General features: G+C 46.6%; 1 protein-coding gene across 1 annotated transcript in view; it reads left to right on the top strand.

Moving 5' to 3' along the window:
- LOC121275607 (zeta-sarcoglycan-like) overlaps positions 1-20,946 on the top strand; it is a 729,694-nt gene that overhangs the window by 689,818 nt on the left and 18,930 nt on the right. Inside the window, exon 6 of the mRNA XM_041183079.1 lies at positions 16,854-16,977. Within this exon, the coding sequence (XP_041039013.1) occupies positions 16,854-16,977 (124 nt within the window). The remainder of the gene's footprint in view (positions 1-16,853; positions 16,978-20,946) is intronic.

Below are 20,946 nucleotides of genomic sequence, written 5' to 3'. Positions count from 1 at the left end.
TGACTGGGATGGTGACTGGGGAAGATTGCACAGAGACACATGACTGTGGTGGTGACTGGGGAAGTTTGCAGAGAGACACATATCTGGGGTGGTGACTGGGAAAGAGTGCACAGAGTCACATGACTGTGGTGGTGACTGGGGAAGAGTGCACAGAGACACATGACTGGAGTGGTGACTGGGTAAGATTGCACAGAGTCACATGACTGGCGTGGTGAATGGTTAAATTGCACAGAGTCACATGACTGGGGTGATGACTGGGGAAGATTGCACAGAGACACATGGCTGTGGTGGTGACTGGGGAAGAGTGCACAGAGACACATGATTGGGATGGTGACTGGGGAAGAGTGCACAGAGATACAGGCTGGGGTGGTGATTGGAGAAGAGTGCACTAAGACACATGACTGGGGTGGTGACTGGGGAAGATTGCACGGAGACATATGACTGGAGTGGTGACTGGGTAAGTGTGCACAGAGACACATGACTGTGGTGGTGACTGTGGAAGAGTGCACAGAGACACATGGCTGTGGTGGTGACTGTGGAAGAGTGCACAGAGACACATGGCTGAGGTGGTGATTGGGTTAGAGTGCAGAGTGAGACATGACTGGGCTGGTGACTGCGGAAATGTGCACAGACACACAGGCCGGGCTTGTGACTGGAGAATAGTTAACTTAAACACATGGCTGGAGTGGTGACTGGAGAAACTTGCCCAGAGACACATGGCTGTGTTGGTGATTGGGTTAGAGTGCACAGAGAGACATGACTGGGCTGGTGACTGCGGAAGTGTGTACAGAGACACAGGCAGGGCTGGTGACTGGAGAATAGTTAACTTAAACACATGGCTGGAGTGGTGACTGGAGAAGCTTGCCCAGAGACACATGGCTGTGTTGGTGACTGGGGATGAGTGCACAAAGACACAGGCTGGGGTGGTGATTCGTGAAGAGTACACTAAGACATATGGCTGAGGTGGTGACTGGAGATGAGTACACTAAGACATATGGCTGAGGTGGTGACTGGGGAAGAGTGCACAAAGACACAGGCTGTGATGTTGACTGGGCAAGAGTATAGAGAGACGCATGACTGGGGCGGTGACTGGGGAAGAGTGCACAAAGACACAGGCAGTGATCGTGACTGGGGAAGAGTACAGAGAGCCACATGAATGGGGCGGTGACTGGGGAACAGTGCACAGAGACACATGATTGGTGTGGTGACTGGGGAAGAGTGCACAGAGACACATGACTGGGGTAGTGACTGGGGAAGAGTGCACAGAGACACATGACTGGGGTGGTGTTTGGGGAAGAGTGCACAGAGACACATGACTGGGGTGGTGACTGGGGAAGAGTGCACAGAGACACGTGACTGGGGTGGTGAATGGGGAAGAGTGCACAGGGACACTTGACTGCGGTGGTGACTGGGGAAGAGTGCACAGAGACACATGGCTGGGGTGGTGACTGGGGAAGAGTGCACAGAGACACATGATTGGGATGGTGACTGGGGAAGAGTGCACAGAGATACAGGCTGGGGTGGTGATTGGAGAAGAGTGCACTAAGACACATGACTGGGATGGTGACTGGGGAAGATTGCACAGAGACACATGACTGTGGTGGTGACTGCGGAAGTTTGCAGAGAGACACATGACTGGAGTGGTGACTGGGTAAGATTGCACAGAGTCACATGACTGGCGTGGTGAATGGTTAAATTGCACAGAGTCACATGACTGGGGTAATGACTGGGGAAGATTGCACAGAGACACATGGCTGGCGTGGTGACTGGGGAAGAGTGCACAGAGACACATGATTGGGATGGTGACTGGGGAAGAGTGCACAGAGATACAGGCTGGGGTGGTGATTGGAGAAGAGTGCACTAAGACACATGACTGGGGTGGTGACTGGGGAAGATTGCACGGAGACATATGACTGGAGTGGTGACTGGGTAAGTGTTCACAGAGACACATGACTGGTGTGGTGACTGGGAAGAGTGCACAGTGACACATGACTGTGGTGGTGACTGTGGAAGAGTGCACAGAGACACATGGCTTGGGTGGTGACTGGGAAGAGTGCACAGAGACAAAGGCTGGGGTGGTGATTGGGTTAGAGTGCACAGAGAGACATGACTGGGCTGGTGCCTGCGGAAGTATGCACAGACACACAGGCAGGGCTTGTGACTGGAGAATAGTTTACTTAAACACATGGCTGGAGTGTTGACTGGAGAAGCTTGCCCAGAGACACATGGCTGTGTTGGTGATTGGGTTAGAGTGCACAGAGTGTAATGACTGGGCTGGTGACTGCGGAAGTGTGCACAGAGACACAGGCAGGGCTGGTGACTGGAGACTAGTTAACTTAAACACATGGCAGGAGTGGTGACTGGAGAAGCTTGCCCAGAGACACATGGCTGTTTTGGTGACTGGGGAAGAGTGCACAGAGACACAGGCTGGGGTGGTGATTGGGGAAGAGTGCACAAAGACACAGGCTGGGGTGGTGATTCGAGAAGAGTACACTAAGACATATGGCTGAGGTGGTGACTGGAGATGAGTACACTAAGACATATGGCTGAGGTGGTGACTGGGGAGGAGTGCACAAAGACACAGGCTGTGATGGTGACTGGGCAAGAGTACAGAGAGACACATGACTGGGGCGCTGACTGGGGAAGAGTGCACAAAGACACAGGCAGTGATGGTGACTGGGGAAGAGTATAGAGAGCCACATGAATGGGGCGGTGACTGGGGAACAGTGCACAGAGACACATGATTGGTGTGGTGACTGGGGAAGAGTGCACAGAGACACATGACTGGGGTGGTGAATGGGGAAGAGTGCACAGAGACACATGACTGGGGTGGTGAATGGGGAAGAGTGCACAGAGACACGTGACTGGGGTGGTGAATGGGGAAGAGTGCACAGGGACACTTGACTGCGGTGGTGACTGGGGAAGAGTGCACAGAGACACATGGCTGGGGTGGTGACTGGAGAAGAGTGCACAGAGACACATGATTGGGATGGTGACTGGGGAAGAGTGCACAGAGATACAGGCTGGGGTGGTGATTGGAGAAGAGTGCCCTAAGACACATGACTGGGATGGTGACTGGGGAAGATTGCACAGAGACACATGACTGTGGTGGTGACTGGGGAAGTTTGCAGAGAGACACATATCTGGGGTGGTGACTGGGAAAGAGTGCACAGACTCACATGACTGTGGTGGTGACTGGGGAAGAGTGCACAGAGACACATGACTGGAGTGGTGACTGGGTAAGATTGCACAGAGTCTCATGACTGGCATGGTGAATGGTTAAATTGCACAGTCACATGACTGGGGTGATGACTGGGGAAGATTGCACAGAGACACATGGCTGTGGTGGTGACTGGGGAAGAGTGCACAGAGACACATGACTGGTGTGGTGACTGGGGAAGATTGCACGGAGACATATGACTGGAGTGGTGACTGGGTAAGTGTGCACAGAGACACATGACTGGTGTGGTGACTGGGAAGAGTGCACAGAGACACATGACTGGTGTGGTGACTGGGAAGAGTGCACAGAGACACATGGCTGGGGTGGTGACTGGGGAAGAGTGCACAGAGACAAAGGCTGGGGTGGTGATTGGGTTAGAGTGAACAGAGAGACATGACTGGGCTGGTGACTGCGGAAGTGTGCACAGACACACAGTCAGGGCTTGTGACTGGAGAATAGTTAACTTAAACACATGGCTGGAGTGGTGACTGGAGAAGCTTGCCCAGAGACACATGGCTGTGTTGGTGATTGGGCTAGAGTGCACAGAGAGACATGACTGGGCTGGTGACTGCGGAAGTGTGCACAGAGACACAGGCAGGGCTGGTGACTGGAGAATAGTCAACTTAAACACATGGCTGGAGTGGTGACTGGAGAAGCTTGCCCAGAGACACATGGCTGTGTTGGTGACTGGGGAAGAGTGCACAGAGACACAGGCTGGGGTGGTGATTGGGGAAGAGTGCACAAAGACACAGGCTGGGGTGGTGATTGGAGAAGAGTACACTAAGACATATGGCTGAGGTGGTGACTGGGGAAGAGTGCACAAAGACACAGGCTGTGATGGTGACTGGGCAAGAGTACAGAGAGACACATGACTTGGGACGGTGACTGGGGAAGAGTGCACAAAGACGCAGGCAGTGATGGTGACTGGGGAAGAGTACAGAGAGCCACATGAATGGGGCGGTGACTGGGGAACAGTGCACAGAGACACATGATTGGTGTGGTGACTGGGGAAGAGTGCACAGAGGCACATGACTGGGGTGGTGACTGGGGAAGAGTGCACAGAGACACATGACTGGGGTGGTGAATGGGGAAGAGTGCACAGAGGCACAGGCTGAGGTGGTGACTGGAGAAGAGTGCAGGAGACACATGACTGGGGTGGTGACTGGTGAAGAGTGCACAGAGACACATGATTGGGATGGTGACTGAGGAAGAGTGCACAGAGACACAGGCTGGGGTGGTGATTTGAGAAGAGTGCACTAAGACACATGACTGGGATGGTGACTGGGGAAGATTGCACAGAGACACATGACTGTGGTGGTGACTGGGGAAGTTTGCAGAGAGACACATGGCTGGCGTGGTGACTGGGAAAGAGTGCACAGAGTCACATGACTGGTGGTGACTGGGGAAGAGTGCACAGAGACACCTGACTGGAGTGGTGACTGGGTAAGATTGCACAGAGTCACATGACTGGCGTGGTGACTGGGGAAGAGTGCACAGAGACACATGATTGGGATGGTGACTGGGGAAGAGTGCACAGAGATACAGGCTGGGGTGGTGATTGGAGAAGAGTGCACAGATAGACAAGCTGAGGTGGTGACTGGAGAAGAGTGCACTAAGACACATGACTGGGGTGGTGACTGGGGAAGACTGCACAGAGACATATGACTGGAGTGGTGACTGGGTAAGTGTGCACAGAGACACATGACTGGTGTGGTGACTGGGAAGAGTGCACAGAGAGACATGACTGTGCTGGTGACTGCGAAAGTGTGCACAGAGACACAGGCAGGGCTGATGACTGGAGAATAGTTAACTAAAAAACATGGCTGGTGTGGTGACTGGAGAACCTTGCACAGAGACACATGGCTGTGGTGCTAACTTTGGAAGATTGCGCAGAGCCACATGACTGGGATGGTGACTGGGGAAGAGTGCACAGAGACACATGGCTGGGATGTTGACTCGGGAACAATGCACAGAGACACATGGCTGGGGTGGTGACTGGGGAAGAGTGCACAGAGACACATGGCTGGGGTGGTGACTGGGGAAGTGTGCACAGAGACACACGCAGGGCTGAGGACTGGAGAATAGTTAACTAAAAAACATGGCTGGGGTGGTGACTGGAGAAGCTTGCACAGAGTCACATGCCTGTGTGCTGACTGGGGAAGAGTGCACAGAGATACATGGCTATGGAGTTGACTGGGGAAGAGTGCACAGAGATACATGACTGGGGTGGTGAATGGGAAGAGTGCACAGAGACACACCTGGGGTGGTGACTGGAGAAGAGTACACTAAGACATATGGCTGAGGTGGTGACTGGAGAAGAGTACACTAAGACATATGGCTGAGGTGGTGACTGGAAAAGAGTACACTAAGACATATGGCTGAGGTGGTGACTGGAGAAGAGTACACTAAGATATATGGCTGAGGTGGTGACTGGGGAAGAGTGCATAGAGACACATGCCTGGTAGGGCATGACTGTGGAAGAGTGCACAGAGACACAGGCTGGGGTGGTGATTGGGGAAGAGTGCACAGAGACCCAGGCTGGGGTGGTGACTGGGGAAGAGTTCACAAAGACACAGGCTGGGGTGGTGACTGGAGAAGAGTACACTAAGACATATGGCTGAGGTGGTGACTGGAGAAGAGTACACTAAGACATATGGCTGAGGTGTTGACTGGGGAAGAGTGCACAAAGACACAGGCTGGGGTGGTGATTGGGGAAGGCTGCACAAAGTCACAGGCTGTGATGGTGACTGGACATGAGTACAGAGAGAAACATGACTGGGGCGGTTACTGGGGAAGAGTGCACAAAGACACAGGCAGTGCTGGTGACTGGGGAAGAGTACAGAGAGCCACATGAATGGGGCGTTGACTGGGGAACAGTGCACAGAGACACATGACTGGGGTGGTGACTGGGGAAGAGTGCACAGAGACACATGACTGGGGTGGTGACTGGGGAAGTGTGCACAGAGACACATGACTGAGAGGGAGTGACAGGGGAAGAGTGCACAGAAACATATGACTGGCGTGAGTGGTCATGTGGTCGGGACAGAAATCATTGACATTTGTAGAATGTTTGTGACAATTTAGAGGTATGTGCTTGTCATGCCTGTCCTGGTCCCAGTCCAGGAAAGGGGAGAGCCTGTCCACCCTGTGTCAGTCATGCCCTGCATGCTGCACAGGGAATGGCCAGTCCCTCAAACCCGTCAGTCCTGTGTGTTGGCTGCGGCTGGCACAGTCACAGTCAGGGGAGGCATCTGCAGCCTATAGCTGGGGAACAGTTAATGTGGGGAGGAAGGTCACTCGATAGTCTCACGGGTGTGTCTCTGTAAGTCACAGTACAATGGGCCTCAAGATGGTAAGGCGTCAGGTCTACACGTGGCATCGGCTCATCAACATCAAATGGTTCAGTGGGGAGGACAGGGATATCAATGACCATAATGATGGGATCCTGGAGGTGGAGGAGAATTATTGAAGGAGGGGAAACTGACTCATTATGATCTTCCAGCACGGTGAGAGGGACTTCAATGCTCACAGAGGGGGAGTTGCAAGCTGGTCTCCTAGAAAAACCTGAGAACCACCATTTTGTAAGCTGACCCAGTGACACAATTGAAAAATCAGGTATCAAAAAAAAAATCTCCAGGGGAGGGCTCAGGGGTTTTTTGGGAGGAGTTGCCTTCTGCACATTTGGGCCGATTGAAGGGGCTCCCTACTAATTTCCGCTTTAGCTAATGTAAAGCATGGCTCAGCTGAGACATGTTAGGAAGGCTGTAATGCCAATTGAAGGATCTGGGTACTTTAACTTATGGTGCTGATTCTTACGAGAACCAAATAAGGATTGAGGCCATTATTGGGCTGCGTTCCAATGACCCTTTGACCTTCTCATGGGAAAGTGCAAAGGTCTAAAGGATCCAACTGTAAGTGGACAATTTGGTCCAAGTGCATATGCCTAATGCCCCAAAGACCTCTAGACCTCGCAGTTGACAGGTTCAGGCTTTGCACACCTCCCTAGTTAATGTTATTAAGTTCGGGCAATGCTCTAATTCAAAGGATTCAGACTGAGAGTGCCCTAAGTGAGGCTGATATTGCTGGCCTGCATTCATTCAGATCAAACCCCTTTGTGAAAGTGCTGTCATGCCTGGGTTGGGGCATTTGTGGGGGGGTGGGGGAATTGGTCCTGCCACTGATCCTGAAGGCAGTGCTACAGCTGCAAGGGACGATCTTGGGATGGAAAGGCTAGAATGAGTGCAATTCAAGTGCTTCACAGTGACTCCTGTTCAATTGTTGGGTTATGTTCAGTCATGTGTTTGTTCAATGTTTTTGCAAAGAGGAGCAGGAGTTTCTAATGGATGGAGCAGCCAAATTTGCCTTTTTCCTAGCAACCAGGCAACTGAGGAGGAGGAGAAGAAGGAGCTGTCGCCATTAAGGTGGGCAAAGGGAAGAGCCTTGCCCTGAGGAACAAGAGCCAGCAGGGGCCCCGTCAAGACCCTGAAGTTGAGGCTCACAGACCCATTCCATGGAGGCATTTAGCACAACGAAGGGTGTAACAAAGAAGCTTCTCATACCTGCAGATGAGTGAGAGACAGTACCATAGATGCCTTCGCTTGTTAAGAGATGTGGTGGCTTACATCTGCCACATATTTCAGGAGGAACTGTTGCCACAGGGACTGGGAAGCCATCCATTGCCAGTGGCTCTAAAGGTGACTGCCGCACTGAACCTTTTTGTGGGTGGCTTGTTCCAGCTCTCCACTGTGGATTTTTGTGGAACATCTCAAGCATCTGCTCATAAATGCATCTTAGAGGTTACTGACACCCTATTTAGTAAAGCACACTATGCTTTACTTCTCCCTGGATGAAGACAGCCAGGCTGCCAGAGCAGCAGGCTTTGCAGCATTCTCCGGGTTCCCACAGGTGCAGGGTGTCATAGACTGCACACTTATGGCTTTAAGAGCTCCCTGGGAACAGCCACTACAATTCATCAACAGGAAAGGCTTCCACTCTCTCAATGTATAGCTGGTCTGTAACCAAAAGAAGCAGATTATGGAAGGTCTGTGTGAGACATTCTAGAAGCTCCCATGACTCGTAAATCTTGAGTCACTTGCAGGTGCCACAGATCTTCTAGCATTGGTTCCTCAGTGACAAAGGCTACCCACAAATGACGTGGCTGATGATGCCCGTTTGGCGGTCACGAAGTGCTTCAGAGGAGAGGTAAAACGCATCTCATTCTAGAACATGCTCTTTAATTGAGCAGACCATTGGCATGTTGCAGATGTGTTTCCAATGTCTGGACTAGCCAGGCAGCATATTCCAGTACTCTCCTCAGAGGGTATCCCTCATCATCTTGGCTTACTGCGCTCTCCAGCCTGGCACTACAAAAGGGGGAGGCGGGGGGGATGACCTGGCTGTTATAACCATAGCAGATGTTAATTACTGAGTAAACCAAATCCCAAAGGGCTGTATCCTTTTTTGTGCATTCTGAAAATGAGAAGAAAACATACTGATCTCAGCAGCAAGTAATTCAGTAACACTTTTGGGATTCTAAAAATTAAAAGTAGAAGTGTTATTAACAAAAAGAAAATAAAACTAAAGCACACAAGATTACAGTTACACAGCTAATATTAGTCTTACAAAACATGTCCTCAAAAGACCCCATGCTTGGTTAGACCCACAAGGAAACACCTTCCAGGCAACGCTCCCTTATGGATGGTTAACTATAAAAATCCAGTAATATTATCTAAGGCAAACTGCTGTAGCTTTAATAAAGACATACCACATGACCTCTTAAACTCTCTTCCACTCTGCTTTGGAAATCCAAGATTTCAGAACAAGACTGCTTTTTGCAGCCCAAGATTTATCTGGCCTGACTGGATGGCTGATTTAAACTGCATCTTCTCCCAGCCTAGAGCTATTTTTCAGAGATCTTCCTCACATAGCCCACAGCCAACAACCCACAACTAAGCTCTCCACAGTAGCTCTAAGATACCCTTTTCCCCTTTCATCTCAAGTTCCATTGTTCTCACATCTTTTTGAACCTCAAATCCTTCCAAATATAAAATATTTTATGTTTCTAATTTGACTCTGCTTTCGGGCCAATAAAATGTAATATACCCTCTTCTGTTTATCCACAGAACTCCTGTAAGATGCAAAAATGTTTCTTGTTACCTCTGACTTCCTTTTGATATTCAAATAAACTCTCAATTTATCCAAAAATGTAAATGTTAGATCCAACCCATTTACTTGTACCTCAAACCCACCATAATATCTCATTACAAATGCACACCTAATGCCTTTCATGTCTTAAACTCCCAGACAACCTGTCTCTAGTAACCTTTCCCCAGCTTAATTAAATAATTTATACACACACACAGACACACACACACACACACACACACACACACACACAGAGCTTGCTTCACAGAATAACATAATATTCACCAAAAATATTTTTAAAAACATCCATTCTCACACTGGCACAATGAGAGATGGAGGAGCTGCACATTTCCTCTGATGAGGAGGACATCGAAAGGGCCTATGAGGGTAAGGAAATTGAGGCTCCAGAATAGGAGGTCACAGCTTGGACCATGTGCAGCAGGCATGCTTGTGAGATTTTTATAGCCACAAGGATCCAGGATGATGATGACGAGTAGCTCATATGAGCCTCTTTCAACTGTATCCTTCATGCTGGCTCGACAATAACATCTTTATTGCTATCCTCATCATCTCACTGAGACACATTAATCTCTAAATGAGTAGTTACTATATTGCATACAATGTCCTCATCCTTGGAACACTAGGCAGCCTCTGGAGCATGGCGCTGCCCTGTTATGGGATAATAACTTCACCAGCGTGCATGTGAGTAGGGTAGGCATGGTGCAGTCTCTTCAAGCATCTCCCAAACATTCCACTGCCTATGGCAGCCTTCAAGAGGCAGGAGCAGCACTGCAATCCTCACTGCACTCGTGGCAGTATGCCTGGATTGTTGCAAGGTGCCTCAAGGAGGATATTAATCTCTCAAAGGTGCTTGGTCTTGAAGTCTGAGGTCTAATCTCAATCCACACTACGGCATCTCTCCATAGGCAATTGTTCATGGAAGATTAGTGTTCAGGCCTCATCATTATACTGAATCCCCAGCATGAGATCCTTCCTTAGGGTAGTTATTTCTCACTTTCTGTAATGGATGCGAGCCTGCAAGTCAGGTGAACTTTCTGTGCGCTGCTGAAACAGCATTGTTTGATCACTGTCAAGCACTCATGGCCCTGCAATCATCTGGAGTCTCCCATGTTACTGTTCAGCCCAGCCTTGGCAACTGTGGGCCAGAAAATTCAGACACGACATTTAGGCATTAGCTCGTTAAATGGTTGATAATAAAGAGCACACATTAGATGTAGTGGAGCTTTGTTCTGATCCCATATGAGGCCACCAATTTTCATTCCACCAGTCTCAGATATCCACATGGATAGCATTGTAATGATCACGTAACTATGCCAACTGCCTATCGGAGAGCTGGTATAGGATTAATGTCAAGACATGCTCACCAGACCTTCAGATCCTGAGCGGCATCTGCCCATGTCACAGTCTGTCATCTGAGGTCACACCTCCAATCTTGCATATTCATCGCTCTCTAACAGGAATCTCACCACTCATCACTTGTTAGCTAGGTGCACAGCTCTGCAGCATGCAGGTGGAAAAGTGAGATCTACTGTAGGGATGAAGTCTAGATGTACATGCAGACTTGACATAACACTGCAGGCCACCAGGAGCACATAACAGCTCCAAGTATTAGTGGATATGTAGCCCACACATGCCTAACAGGCATTATATGGAGGCCATTGAAAGATGCACTGACTGAGATTGACTACAATGCAGGTCGCCATTCAATCCTGTAAGATCCACATTGTGTATTCTTCAGTGCAGAAGTATTAGGAGACTGAACGAGACTGCAGCATCTAAACTCATGAGGCCACATAATATGAACCTCTGATGCAAGTCTCTGAGATGCACTGCCCAAACACCATGTACTTAGAGCCAAAGGCTTTTCTTATGTCGCTGCTGTGCGGAGAACAACCAGGCAATATAATGCGATGGTGCAAGACACTATAGGTCTGAAGCACAAAATGGGGAATATGTGAGGAGGAGGAGGAGCATCTGTTAGACTTGTATGATCTTGGAGCATTGCTTCAGATAGAAGAGATACACACTAGATGAGAAGTTGACAGTAAGAAAATATATTTACATATATGCAAAGTATATACAGATTGTGAACACCCATGCCACCTTTGTGCTCTTAGTATTTCTTAATTTTCTTACCCTAACGCTATGTCTACATGCTGCCTCAACATCCGCCCTGTTACGCCCTGTTGTCTGTGATGACCTTCGCAGGGTCCTCTAGGACTCCCAGCATGCTTTGAGTCTCCTGCTCTGGGGAAGGTGCACTCTCCTCGGCCTGAGGAGCTGGAGTTGATGGGGTCACAGGCAGAGGGGACTTTGTGTGACTGGTCATCCCAAGAGAGTCCTGGGTGGGCGGTCCCGGGGTGTCCAGCTGATGCTCCTCCTCCCTGTGTGTGCCTGATGGCCTCTCCCTGACTCCCTGAGGAGAAAGGGCTCCTGGAGTGGGATTGGGGTGCCCATTCCCCTCTCACCTAGCCAATGCTCGAATGTTCTTATAGCTAAAGTGATGGTATGCAGGTTCTGGCGTATATCCAACACAAAAGCTTGGATCAAGGTCTCCATGGCGGTCACACCCTTCCATGGTTGACCTCGATGCGCTGGCATGTTGGCACAATGGCATTGTACTGAACGTGGAGGGACTCCTCCTTTCTAACCCGGTGATGGCCACTGACAACTCTGCTTTGTGTGCCCCTGACTACCTTTGGAGCTCCAACATCTCTCTGATAGCCTATTCCAGAGGCTCATCATTGGACACAGACTCAACAGAATCCTGGCCTCCAGCAGTCCTCCGAGTGTCAGTGCCCTTGGATGTCCCTGCTTTTGCCTGCTGTGTAAGGTTGCAGTGTTGTCTCTGCATCTGTGATGACTTCCAGTGTTGAATTGCTGAGGTTGCTTTAACAGGTGAGCTTAGGTGGAATGAGGGTTTACAGAGAGGTGAGCAGGTTCCTATCTTCTAGTTCTGCAAACGTAGCACTTTCAAACTGCCCAGTTACTTACAGCAGAAACCATGGCTGGTTCTAGATGCCTTTCTCTGCCTTTCCCTGGATGGAAGCTTCTTCAAGATGGTTCTCTATGGATCTGTCAGCTTCTCTCTCTTTTCGATGCTCTTTTGCAGGTAAGCTAAAATGGCCACCGTTATCACTTGGGCAAAATACCAAGTCATCTTTTCATATAAGGCAAATGATAGTTCCATTACATTATCTGAAGTCTCCTTAAACCTGTACTGATTAAAATGGTCAAGGTTGTTTACACCTTACAGTGGCTTATCAGTTAATGTCTTTGCGTTTGGAGGAAAAGCCATCAAGTCAATGAGTTTCGGTTTACTCCTTTGGAACACTCATGGAATTTTAAATGCATATGTCTGAGGATGTTTCCTCTCTATCTGGCTGAAGGGATTCCAGCCCAAATCCACAAGGAGAAAGTCAAGTAATCCTCGTTGTCCACTTTGAAAACAGCCTTTAAACACAGTCTAAAGTTTGCAAAATGTGACCTTCAACTAAAAATTTGTAAAATCATAACTGTGCACCATAACATAACTCATTTAGCCCACTAAAGGAATGCTTAGCAGTTAGGCATATGGCTAATTATATCTTACATTCTGGATATTTATAAATATTTTAGCAGCTGATATATTAAGAAATGTATGTTTACGTATAAGACTTTATAGGGCATTCAGCAATAAAACAAAAAAGCAATACATGGTAAAATATACTATATAGCAATAGAAGAAATGCAATGTTTCATGTTCTGCATGGGAGTTTTGATTTAAATATTGCTGAAACTCATTAGATTTCTGAGGAATCAATGTCAAATGCTATGATTTCTGTACATATGATAATCTTCACCTACTTCCAATGTTGATTCAATTATTTAATAGTGTGCTCATCTCTGTGCATGAAGGGTCTTCCATATCCTCGTTTGACTGCATTTTATTTATTGCTCCTCTAATTTTCTCCTCTTAGCCCACATCTTCTGAAGGCATCTCCTTTTGTGGTATAGATGGCTATAACCCTCTATTATCTTACTAAGTGGCTGTTCTTCATGTATGGACCTGGGCATTGAATGGATTTACCCATGAAGGCCACCACAGCCAAAACAAAACACTAACTCTATCATCTCATTATGTCCACTTGTAATGTCTTCTATAAGCAATGCTGGATAATGATTAGGAATGCTGGGAACCCCAGCTGATTGTCTTTCCAATGCTGAAAATAGTGGCTGAGATTGGTTCGCACAGATAAGGGAACTACTTGGTATATATGACTTAGCCCCATATCTCGTGGTTCATTTTACCCACTGAGATATCAGAAGGCTGATAGATATTTAATTATCATTGATTTCAGTTTAGGTAACTATTTTAAAAGTGTTTTTTTAAAGTGTGGTGTCTAATAGCAATACTGAACTCAAAGGATGAGGTGAGAGAGACTGCCCTTGACATCAAGGCAGCATTTGACTGAGTGTGGCATCAAGGAGCCCTAGCAAAACTGAAGTTAATGAGAATGAGGGACTAAAACTCTCCACTGGTTGAAGTCATACTTAGCACAAAAGAAGATAGTTGTTGGAAACTAATCATTTCAGCTCTAGGACATCGCTGCTTTATCAAAGACCACTCCTCCATCATAAGGTCAGAAGTGTGCATGTTCACTGATGATTGCGCAGTCTTCATTGTCATTAGGGACTTCTCAGACACTAAGGCAGTTTGTGTACCCATGCTGCAAGGGCTGGACAACTTTCAGGCTTGGGCTGATAAGTGGTAAATAACATTCACACCAAACAAGTGCCAAGCAATGGCCAATAAGAGAGAATCTAACCATCTCCCCTTGATATTCAATGGCATTAACATCACTGAATCACCCACCATCAATATTCTGGGGGAGTTACCATTGACCAGGAACTTAACTGGATTAGTCAGATGAATATTTTGACTACAGGAGCAGGTTAAAGGCTGGGAACTCTACAGTGGAACTCACCTCCTGACTTCCCAAAGCCTGTCCACCATCTACATGGCACAAGTTGGAAGTGTGATAGAATATGCCCCACTTTCCTGGATGCATGCAGCTCCAACAACATTCAAGGAGCTCAATGCAATCCAGGACAGGACAAAGCAGCCTGCTTGATCAGCATCCCATTTACCACCTTTAACATTCACTCCCTGCACCATCAATGCACAGTGGCAACAGTATGACAGTATGTATCATATACGAGATCCAATGCAGCGACTTACCAAGGCTTTTTGAACAGCACCTTCCAAACACACAACCTCAACCACCTAGAAGGACAAGATCAACAGACGCATGGATTCACCACCACCTGCAAGTTCCTCTCCAAGTGACAGACTTTTATTGCCAGTCCTTCACTGTCATTGGGTCAAAATCCTGAAACTATCTTCCTGAAAGCACTATGGGTATGCCCGCACCAGGTGGGTTGCAGTAGTTCAAGAAGGAAGCTCACCATTATATTCTCAAGGGCAGTTAGGTTAAGAACAACAAATGCTGGACTAGCCAGCGATGCCCACACCCCATGAAAATTAATCAAAAATCAATACATTTTTTAAAGAAAACTTTATAGAAAGAGCACATGAGCTTAAGTAGAATCTGTAATATCATGAATAAACTTTACAACATTATTACAAAAACTGGAAATTAATCATATTGGAGTCATTTAACAATATTCAGGGGAGACGGTGACATGGTGGTATTGTCACTGGACTAGCAGTCCAGAGAACCACAGTGGAGACCTGGGTTCAAATCCGACTACAGCAGATGGTGAAATTTGAATTCAATAAAAATCTGACTGTAAAGGTCTAAAGATGATCACAAACCATTGCTGATTGTCAGGAAAAACCCATCTGGTTTGCTAATGTCCTTTGGGGTAGGAAAGCTGCCATCCTTACCTAGTCTGGCCTACATGTGACTCCAGACCCACAGCAATGTAGTTGACTCTTAAATGCCCTCTGAACAAGGGCAATTACGGATGGACAATAAATGCTGGCCTAGCTATCACATCCCATGAACAAATAAAAAAAATTTAATCAGATCAATTGTTCAGCAGTAGATATTACTCAGTATATTACCCATTAAAAACCCAGTTACTTCTCACTGAACACGTTTTTGTGAGATTTCTAATATGAGAGCAGAGAAGTGGAGGTTCTCACCAGAATCAAATTATCTTGCTGATTTCCGGCTCTGTGAGTGGTGGGGTTCCACAGCACAGCTTGTGATGGAGCAGCAAATGACAGACTGCAACTTCAGGAATTCTGCATTAATCTGTGTTTGCACTAAATGCTGATGTTGCAGTCAGATTCAGGGGGCAATGTGCAAACACTGACAGTTTATGTGAAAAACCCGCAAATTCCAGGCCCTTGTTTTACTTCCAGGCTATTGCTATGAAGTCAATTACAGGCAGAAAAAATAAAGTGGGAAACCTATAATGCAAAAGAACAAAAGTTGAAAATTACCGTGTAATGCTCCTCATTATCTTATGACAGTGATTGCAAAGAAATGTGCCTATTTATCTTTTAGCACACTAGCCTCTAATTTGGTCATCTGCTTCTGTCTCATGCTAGACTAGGGGCCACAAGGGAACATGGGGGTAGTTGGAAGGACAGAGCTTGACATAGGGGGTATGAGGGTCATAAGGGATGGATGGGAGGGCAGGGCTTGGCATGGGGATTTGAGGGGTCATAGGGGCTTTTTGGAAGGGCTGAGCTTGGCATGGGAGCATGAGGTGACATGGGAGGGGGGCGGTGGGTGGAAGGATAGAGCAGCATTGGGGTCATGAGAGGACCTATGGGTTGGGTGGGGGGCATGAGGTCACATGGATGGGGCATGGGGAGTATTTGGAAGGTGAAGGGCCTTTGTGTTTTTTTTCTTACTGGGACAAAACCCCACGGCACCAAAGCGGGTCTTTTAGCCTGTCTCAGTACTCAGCAGCCCCTGTGCCTGCCTCCATGCTTATTCTCAGGTCAGTTGGCCTCACTCTAGCTCCCATCAATGAAGATCCCGCGGACACTTTCTCCTGAGGAAGGCGGGTCAAGCCGAGAATTTTCACAACTCCAACTGCCCATCTCAAGGAATGTTCTTCATTCTTATCTTAAAAAAATTCTCCTAAAGGCAAACTGTGAAGCCTGTTTAAAAAGTAATTGTGTATTTTTTCATTTGCTTGTACCTGCCACGATGTGAAAATGTAAATTGCAAAAATAAGCTTCTTGAGACACATATTTTGTATGAAATGCATCCAAATCTTGCCCAAAATACATCCTGCTGATGCTTTGATTTACTATTTGATTAAAAGCCCATGGCTTCCTGAATGAAAGCAATATTGTTTCTTTTCATTTCAGTAGACGAACAAATCAATGGTATAATTTGACAATTCAATCCATTTTTCATTGTCCCGGAGGGGCCCCTGAATCATGCTAATATTAGAAGGCATTTTGTTCATCGTGAATTTGTTTTCCAATTGGAATTTGCAGGCTGGAATCTCCAACTCGGACTCTGACAATGGAAGCCCCAAAGGGAGTGCATATTACTGCAGTTGAAGGGGACCTCAAGGCAACCTGTCGAAGGGAACTACAACTTCAATCTACAGATGGGGAAGTAAGCTCTTCTAATGGAGATTTGCACTTGTTAATCTTTCACAAAGCTGTCCTCTTACATCAAGATGTTATATTGGCCCTGGGTTGGACATAGAAGATTGCAAACAAAGTAGTGATTCATTTCTGAAGGATTAGAAGAGCAAGGAGCTAATTTTAAATTTATACAGCACCTTCATTAACCCATACAAAAAGGATAGGGAGATATTGAAGAAAGTGATGAAATAATTTGCAAAAATGGTACCAGAGCTGAGAGAATAGAACCATTCAGAAAGATTCAGCAGATTGAGGCTCTTTTCTTTGGAAAAGAGAAGGTTAAAAGGAGACCTTTGCTGTAGATTCTATGTAGTCTTATGAGATGCCACTGTAGCGTTCAATCCTTCTGTGTTTGATTGTGAGAGTCTCTTTACTATTGTTGCTCACTGTGCTTGATTACTTAAGCTTGAGTGTATATTCAGAGAAAAGTAAATCAACTGTAGAAGTTGCTGAAAGCAAAGAGCTGTAAACATGGAACAGGCATTTTAAAAAAAAATCTCTTGTAAATAAAGTTCCTACACACATAGTGCAGAATCTTGTGCCCTCCCCTGAGGCGAGTTTGTTGGCAGAGGGCATTTAATCGGGGGGAATGACAAGTGGGTACCATGCCATCTTCCTGTCTCCACCCCAATTAAGTCTGTGGTTAATCTTCCTGCCCCACTTCCAATTGAGGCCCTTAAGTGGGCAATTAATAGCCACTTAAAGGGGTTCATCCCACCATCAGTGGTATTAACCCAACGGTTGGTGGGGGGTTCGCCATGCTGTGTGCATGACAAGCAAACTGTGGCATATTTGCTTCTTAGCTTCCAGGGGGTTTGGGGGGAATCAAGGGACCCAGCATCGGGAAGCATGGGTGGGGAGGGTGGCACTGAGAGCCTATTCCTACTGCCGACTCCCTTACACCATCTGCCCCCCCCCCAACTTCTTATATATTTGATATATTTATATAATGTATTTATTTTTAACCAATTTCACTATGGCCCTGAATTTACCTGAATCACCAAACAATGGATGAAGAGCCTCAGTTGCATGGATAGGTGGAGAAGCTAGGGCTGTCCTCCTTGGAGATGAGAAAATTAAGAAGACATTTGATAGAGGTGTTCAAATTTAAGAGAGGTCTGGACAGATTAGATAGTGAGAAACTATTCTCTTTGCTGGAAGGGTCAAGAACCAGAGGACACTAATTCAAGGTGATTGGCAAAAGAAACAACAGTGACATGAGGAAATAATTGTTTCTGCAGAGAGTGGTTAGGATCTGGAGTACACTGCCTGAGTGTGCGGTGGAGGCTGATTCAATCAAGGATTTCAGACGAGAATTTAATAATTATCTGAACAGAAAGAAAATATAAGGCTACAGGAAAAAGGCAGGGGAGTAGAACGAGGTGAGTTGCTGTAGTAGAGAGCTGGGTTTCACGGGAGGGCAGATGATTCAATACTGAAGCTAAGTTACAAAAACATTATGAATCTTGTGTAAAATGGAAAATCCTTGTTAGTTGGAAATGAATAATAGGCTGTCATTTAATCAAATCAAGTAATGTTAAAATCCACAAAAGTGCAACTTGAATGATTTATGGATATCATCTGTGATTAAATTATTTGCTTGCAGTCATTCTGTAGCATTTTTTCAATGTTGTGCTTCACAGCCGTGACTGTCATTCTTTCATGCTATGTGGTTAGGCCTGGATCATTTTCACCAACAATTTAAACTACTGACTGACTGAAGAGTACCACCACAAATAATGAGCTCTCATTTAAAATTATGTTGGGTCAGTAGCAGGGATTGCAATGAAAGTGCATAACGAAAGCCTGTGTTTTTCAGAAGGTGGCAGTCTGATTACTAACTCATTAAGATCAGTTTAAACAGTCACGTAAGTTAGGACTTGGAAAATCAGATTAGAGGGATTTGATTTATCCCCTGTATTATTATTTAACATGATTGTCAGTTTTTAATTATTCAATATAGGGTCACAGGGCACATTTAGCACCATTGCACAATTAGAGCTGAATAGTATTTGGCGGGGAGGTGGATGTCAAATGTTTTGGATAAGTCATAGAAGGATTTAAGGCTGCTGGGCAAGTAGGAAGGTTTCCTCTACATTGGAGAGACCAAACGCAGACTGGGTGACCGCTTTGCGGAACACCTTCGGTCTATCCGCAAGCGTGACCCACATCTCCCTGTCACTTGCCATTTCAACACTCCACTCTGCTGTCACGCCCACATGTCCATCCTTGGCCTGCTGCAATGTTCCAGTGAAGCTCAATGCAAACTGGAGGAACTGCACCTCATCTTCTGACTAGGCACTTTACAGCCTTCCGGACTGAATATTGAGTTCAGCAATTTTAGATCATGAACTCTCTCTTCCATCCCCACCCACTTTCCGATCCCCCCCTTTTTTGTCCAATAATTTATATAGATTTTTCTTTTCCCACCTATTTCCATTATTTTTAAATGTATTTCTACCCATTGTTTTATCTCTACCTTTTAGCCTATTTCGATCTCTTCCCCCACTCCACCCCCACTAGGGCTATCTGTACCTTGCTCATCCTGCTTTCTACCCTTAAATAGCACATTCCTTAGATAATATCACCATCTTCAACACTTCTTTGTCCTTTTGTCTATGACATCTTTTGGCTATCTCCACCTACCACTGACCCTCTATCCAGCTCTGCCTGTCCCACCCACTCTTAAACCAGCTTATATTTCACCTCTTTTCTATTCTTACTTAGTTCTGTTGAAGAGTCATAAGGACTCGAAACATTAAACTGTATTCTCCTCCGCAGAAGCTGTCAGACTTGCTGAGTTTTTCCAGGTATTTTTATTTTTGATTTGGATTTCCAGCATCTGCAGTTTTTTGCTTTTATCTTAGGAAGGAAGAGGGGTGGGTTCCATCTTAGGGGGAGCTGCCCCACGATCGGCAAAGGGAAGCACCCAAAGAGTAATACCCCCCTTCCTTCCTGCCCTTTGATGAAGTTCTTTTAATAATTGCCCAGCTATCCACGGCAAAGGTTTTATGAAGTGGGTAGTGTATTATCAGGGTCAGTTGGCTTGATAACAAGCCTAATTGACTCTGAATTACTTTTCTAATTGTGGCATTCAGACTGCCGATTTTGGTGCCCATCCAGCACCCCACCGCCCTCCCCCCCCACCGTTTTATGTGGGCGAGCTCAGGGGTGGGTGGGAAGGTGATGGGGTGGGCACCCACCCTATCTTACGTGCCCTTCCGCCCAAAACAGATCCAATGTAGGCATGTAAAATACAGCTCTTGGTGTGAAGCTTCCAAAACTTACTCTCAAAGCCCCATTTGCAACAACTATGCAGTCAAAATATCTATTATGGGAAAATACATGTCAGTCCAAAATTAGGAAATTAGAAAGGAATTCAGGCATAAATTTTACACTTAAGGAGCAAAAATGTTCATAAGAATTAGAATGAATACCTTTGAAGAAGACAGTCTCTGATCCCTGTCACAAGCACCATATCCTAGCCATTGACTTCATCCCTTCATCCTTCTCCCCAGCCATTTCCTCGTGCTGATTCAGATTGTTGACAACATCCAGTGTCCTGTCAGATCCTTGGCTGAGCTTCCAATCCCATATCCATCCCAAAGACTAACCTAATATCAACCACCTTTGCCATTAGCTCTGTCTCAACCCATTCACCTCTGCAATCCTCATATATGTCTTTGTCACCTCCAAACATGACATTCTCAAAAAACTGATTGGACCCAAGGGCAGGGAATGGACAGATCACCTGCTGGTAGTCTTAATTTGGAATACAACTGAGTTCCACTGGTACTCTGTCCCATTTTCAGTTCCAGTCATTTTCTGGAGGACTGGGTGGATCTTTTACCCATCCCTTCTACATCAAGGGGACATGTTTATGGGAATTCATGGCTTACTGTGAGAATTCTGTCCTGTAAACCATTACAACACCTCA

This window comes from Carcharodon carcharias, chromosome 1 (genome assembly GCF_017639515.1).
Source record: "Carcharodon carcharias isolate sCarCar2 chromosome 1, sCarCar2.pri, whole genome shotgun sequence".
NCBI classification, from domain to species: Eukaryota; Metazoa; Chordata; class Chondrichthyes; order Lamniformes; family Lamnidae; genus Carcharodon; species Carcharodon carcharias.
This window is presented reverse-complemented; position numbering and strand designations above follow the sequence as displayed.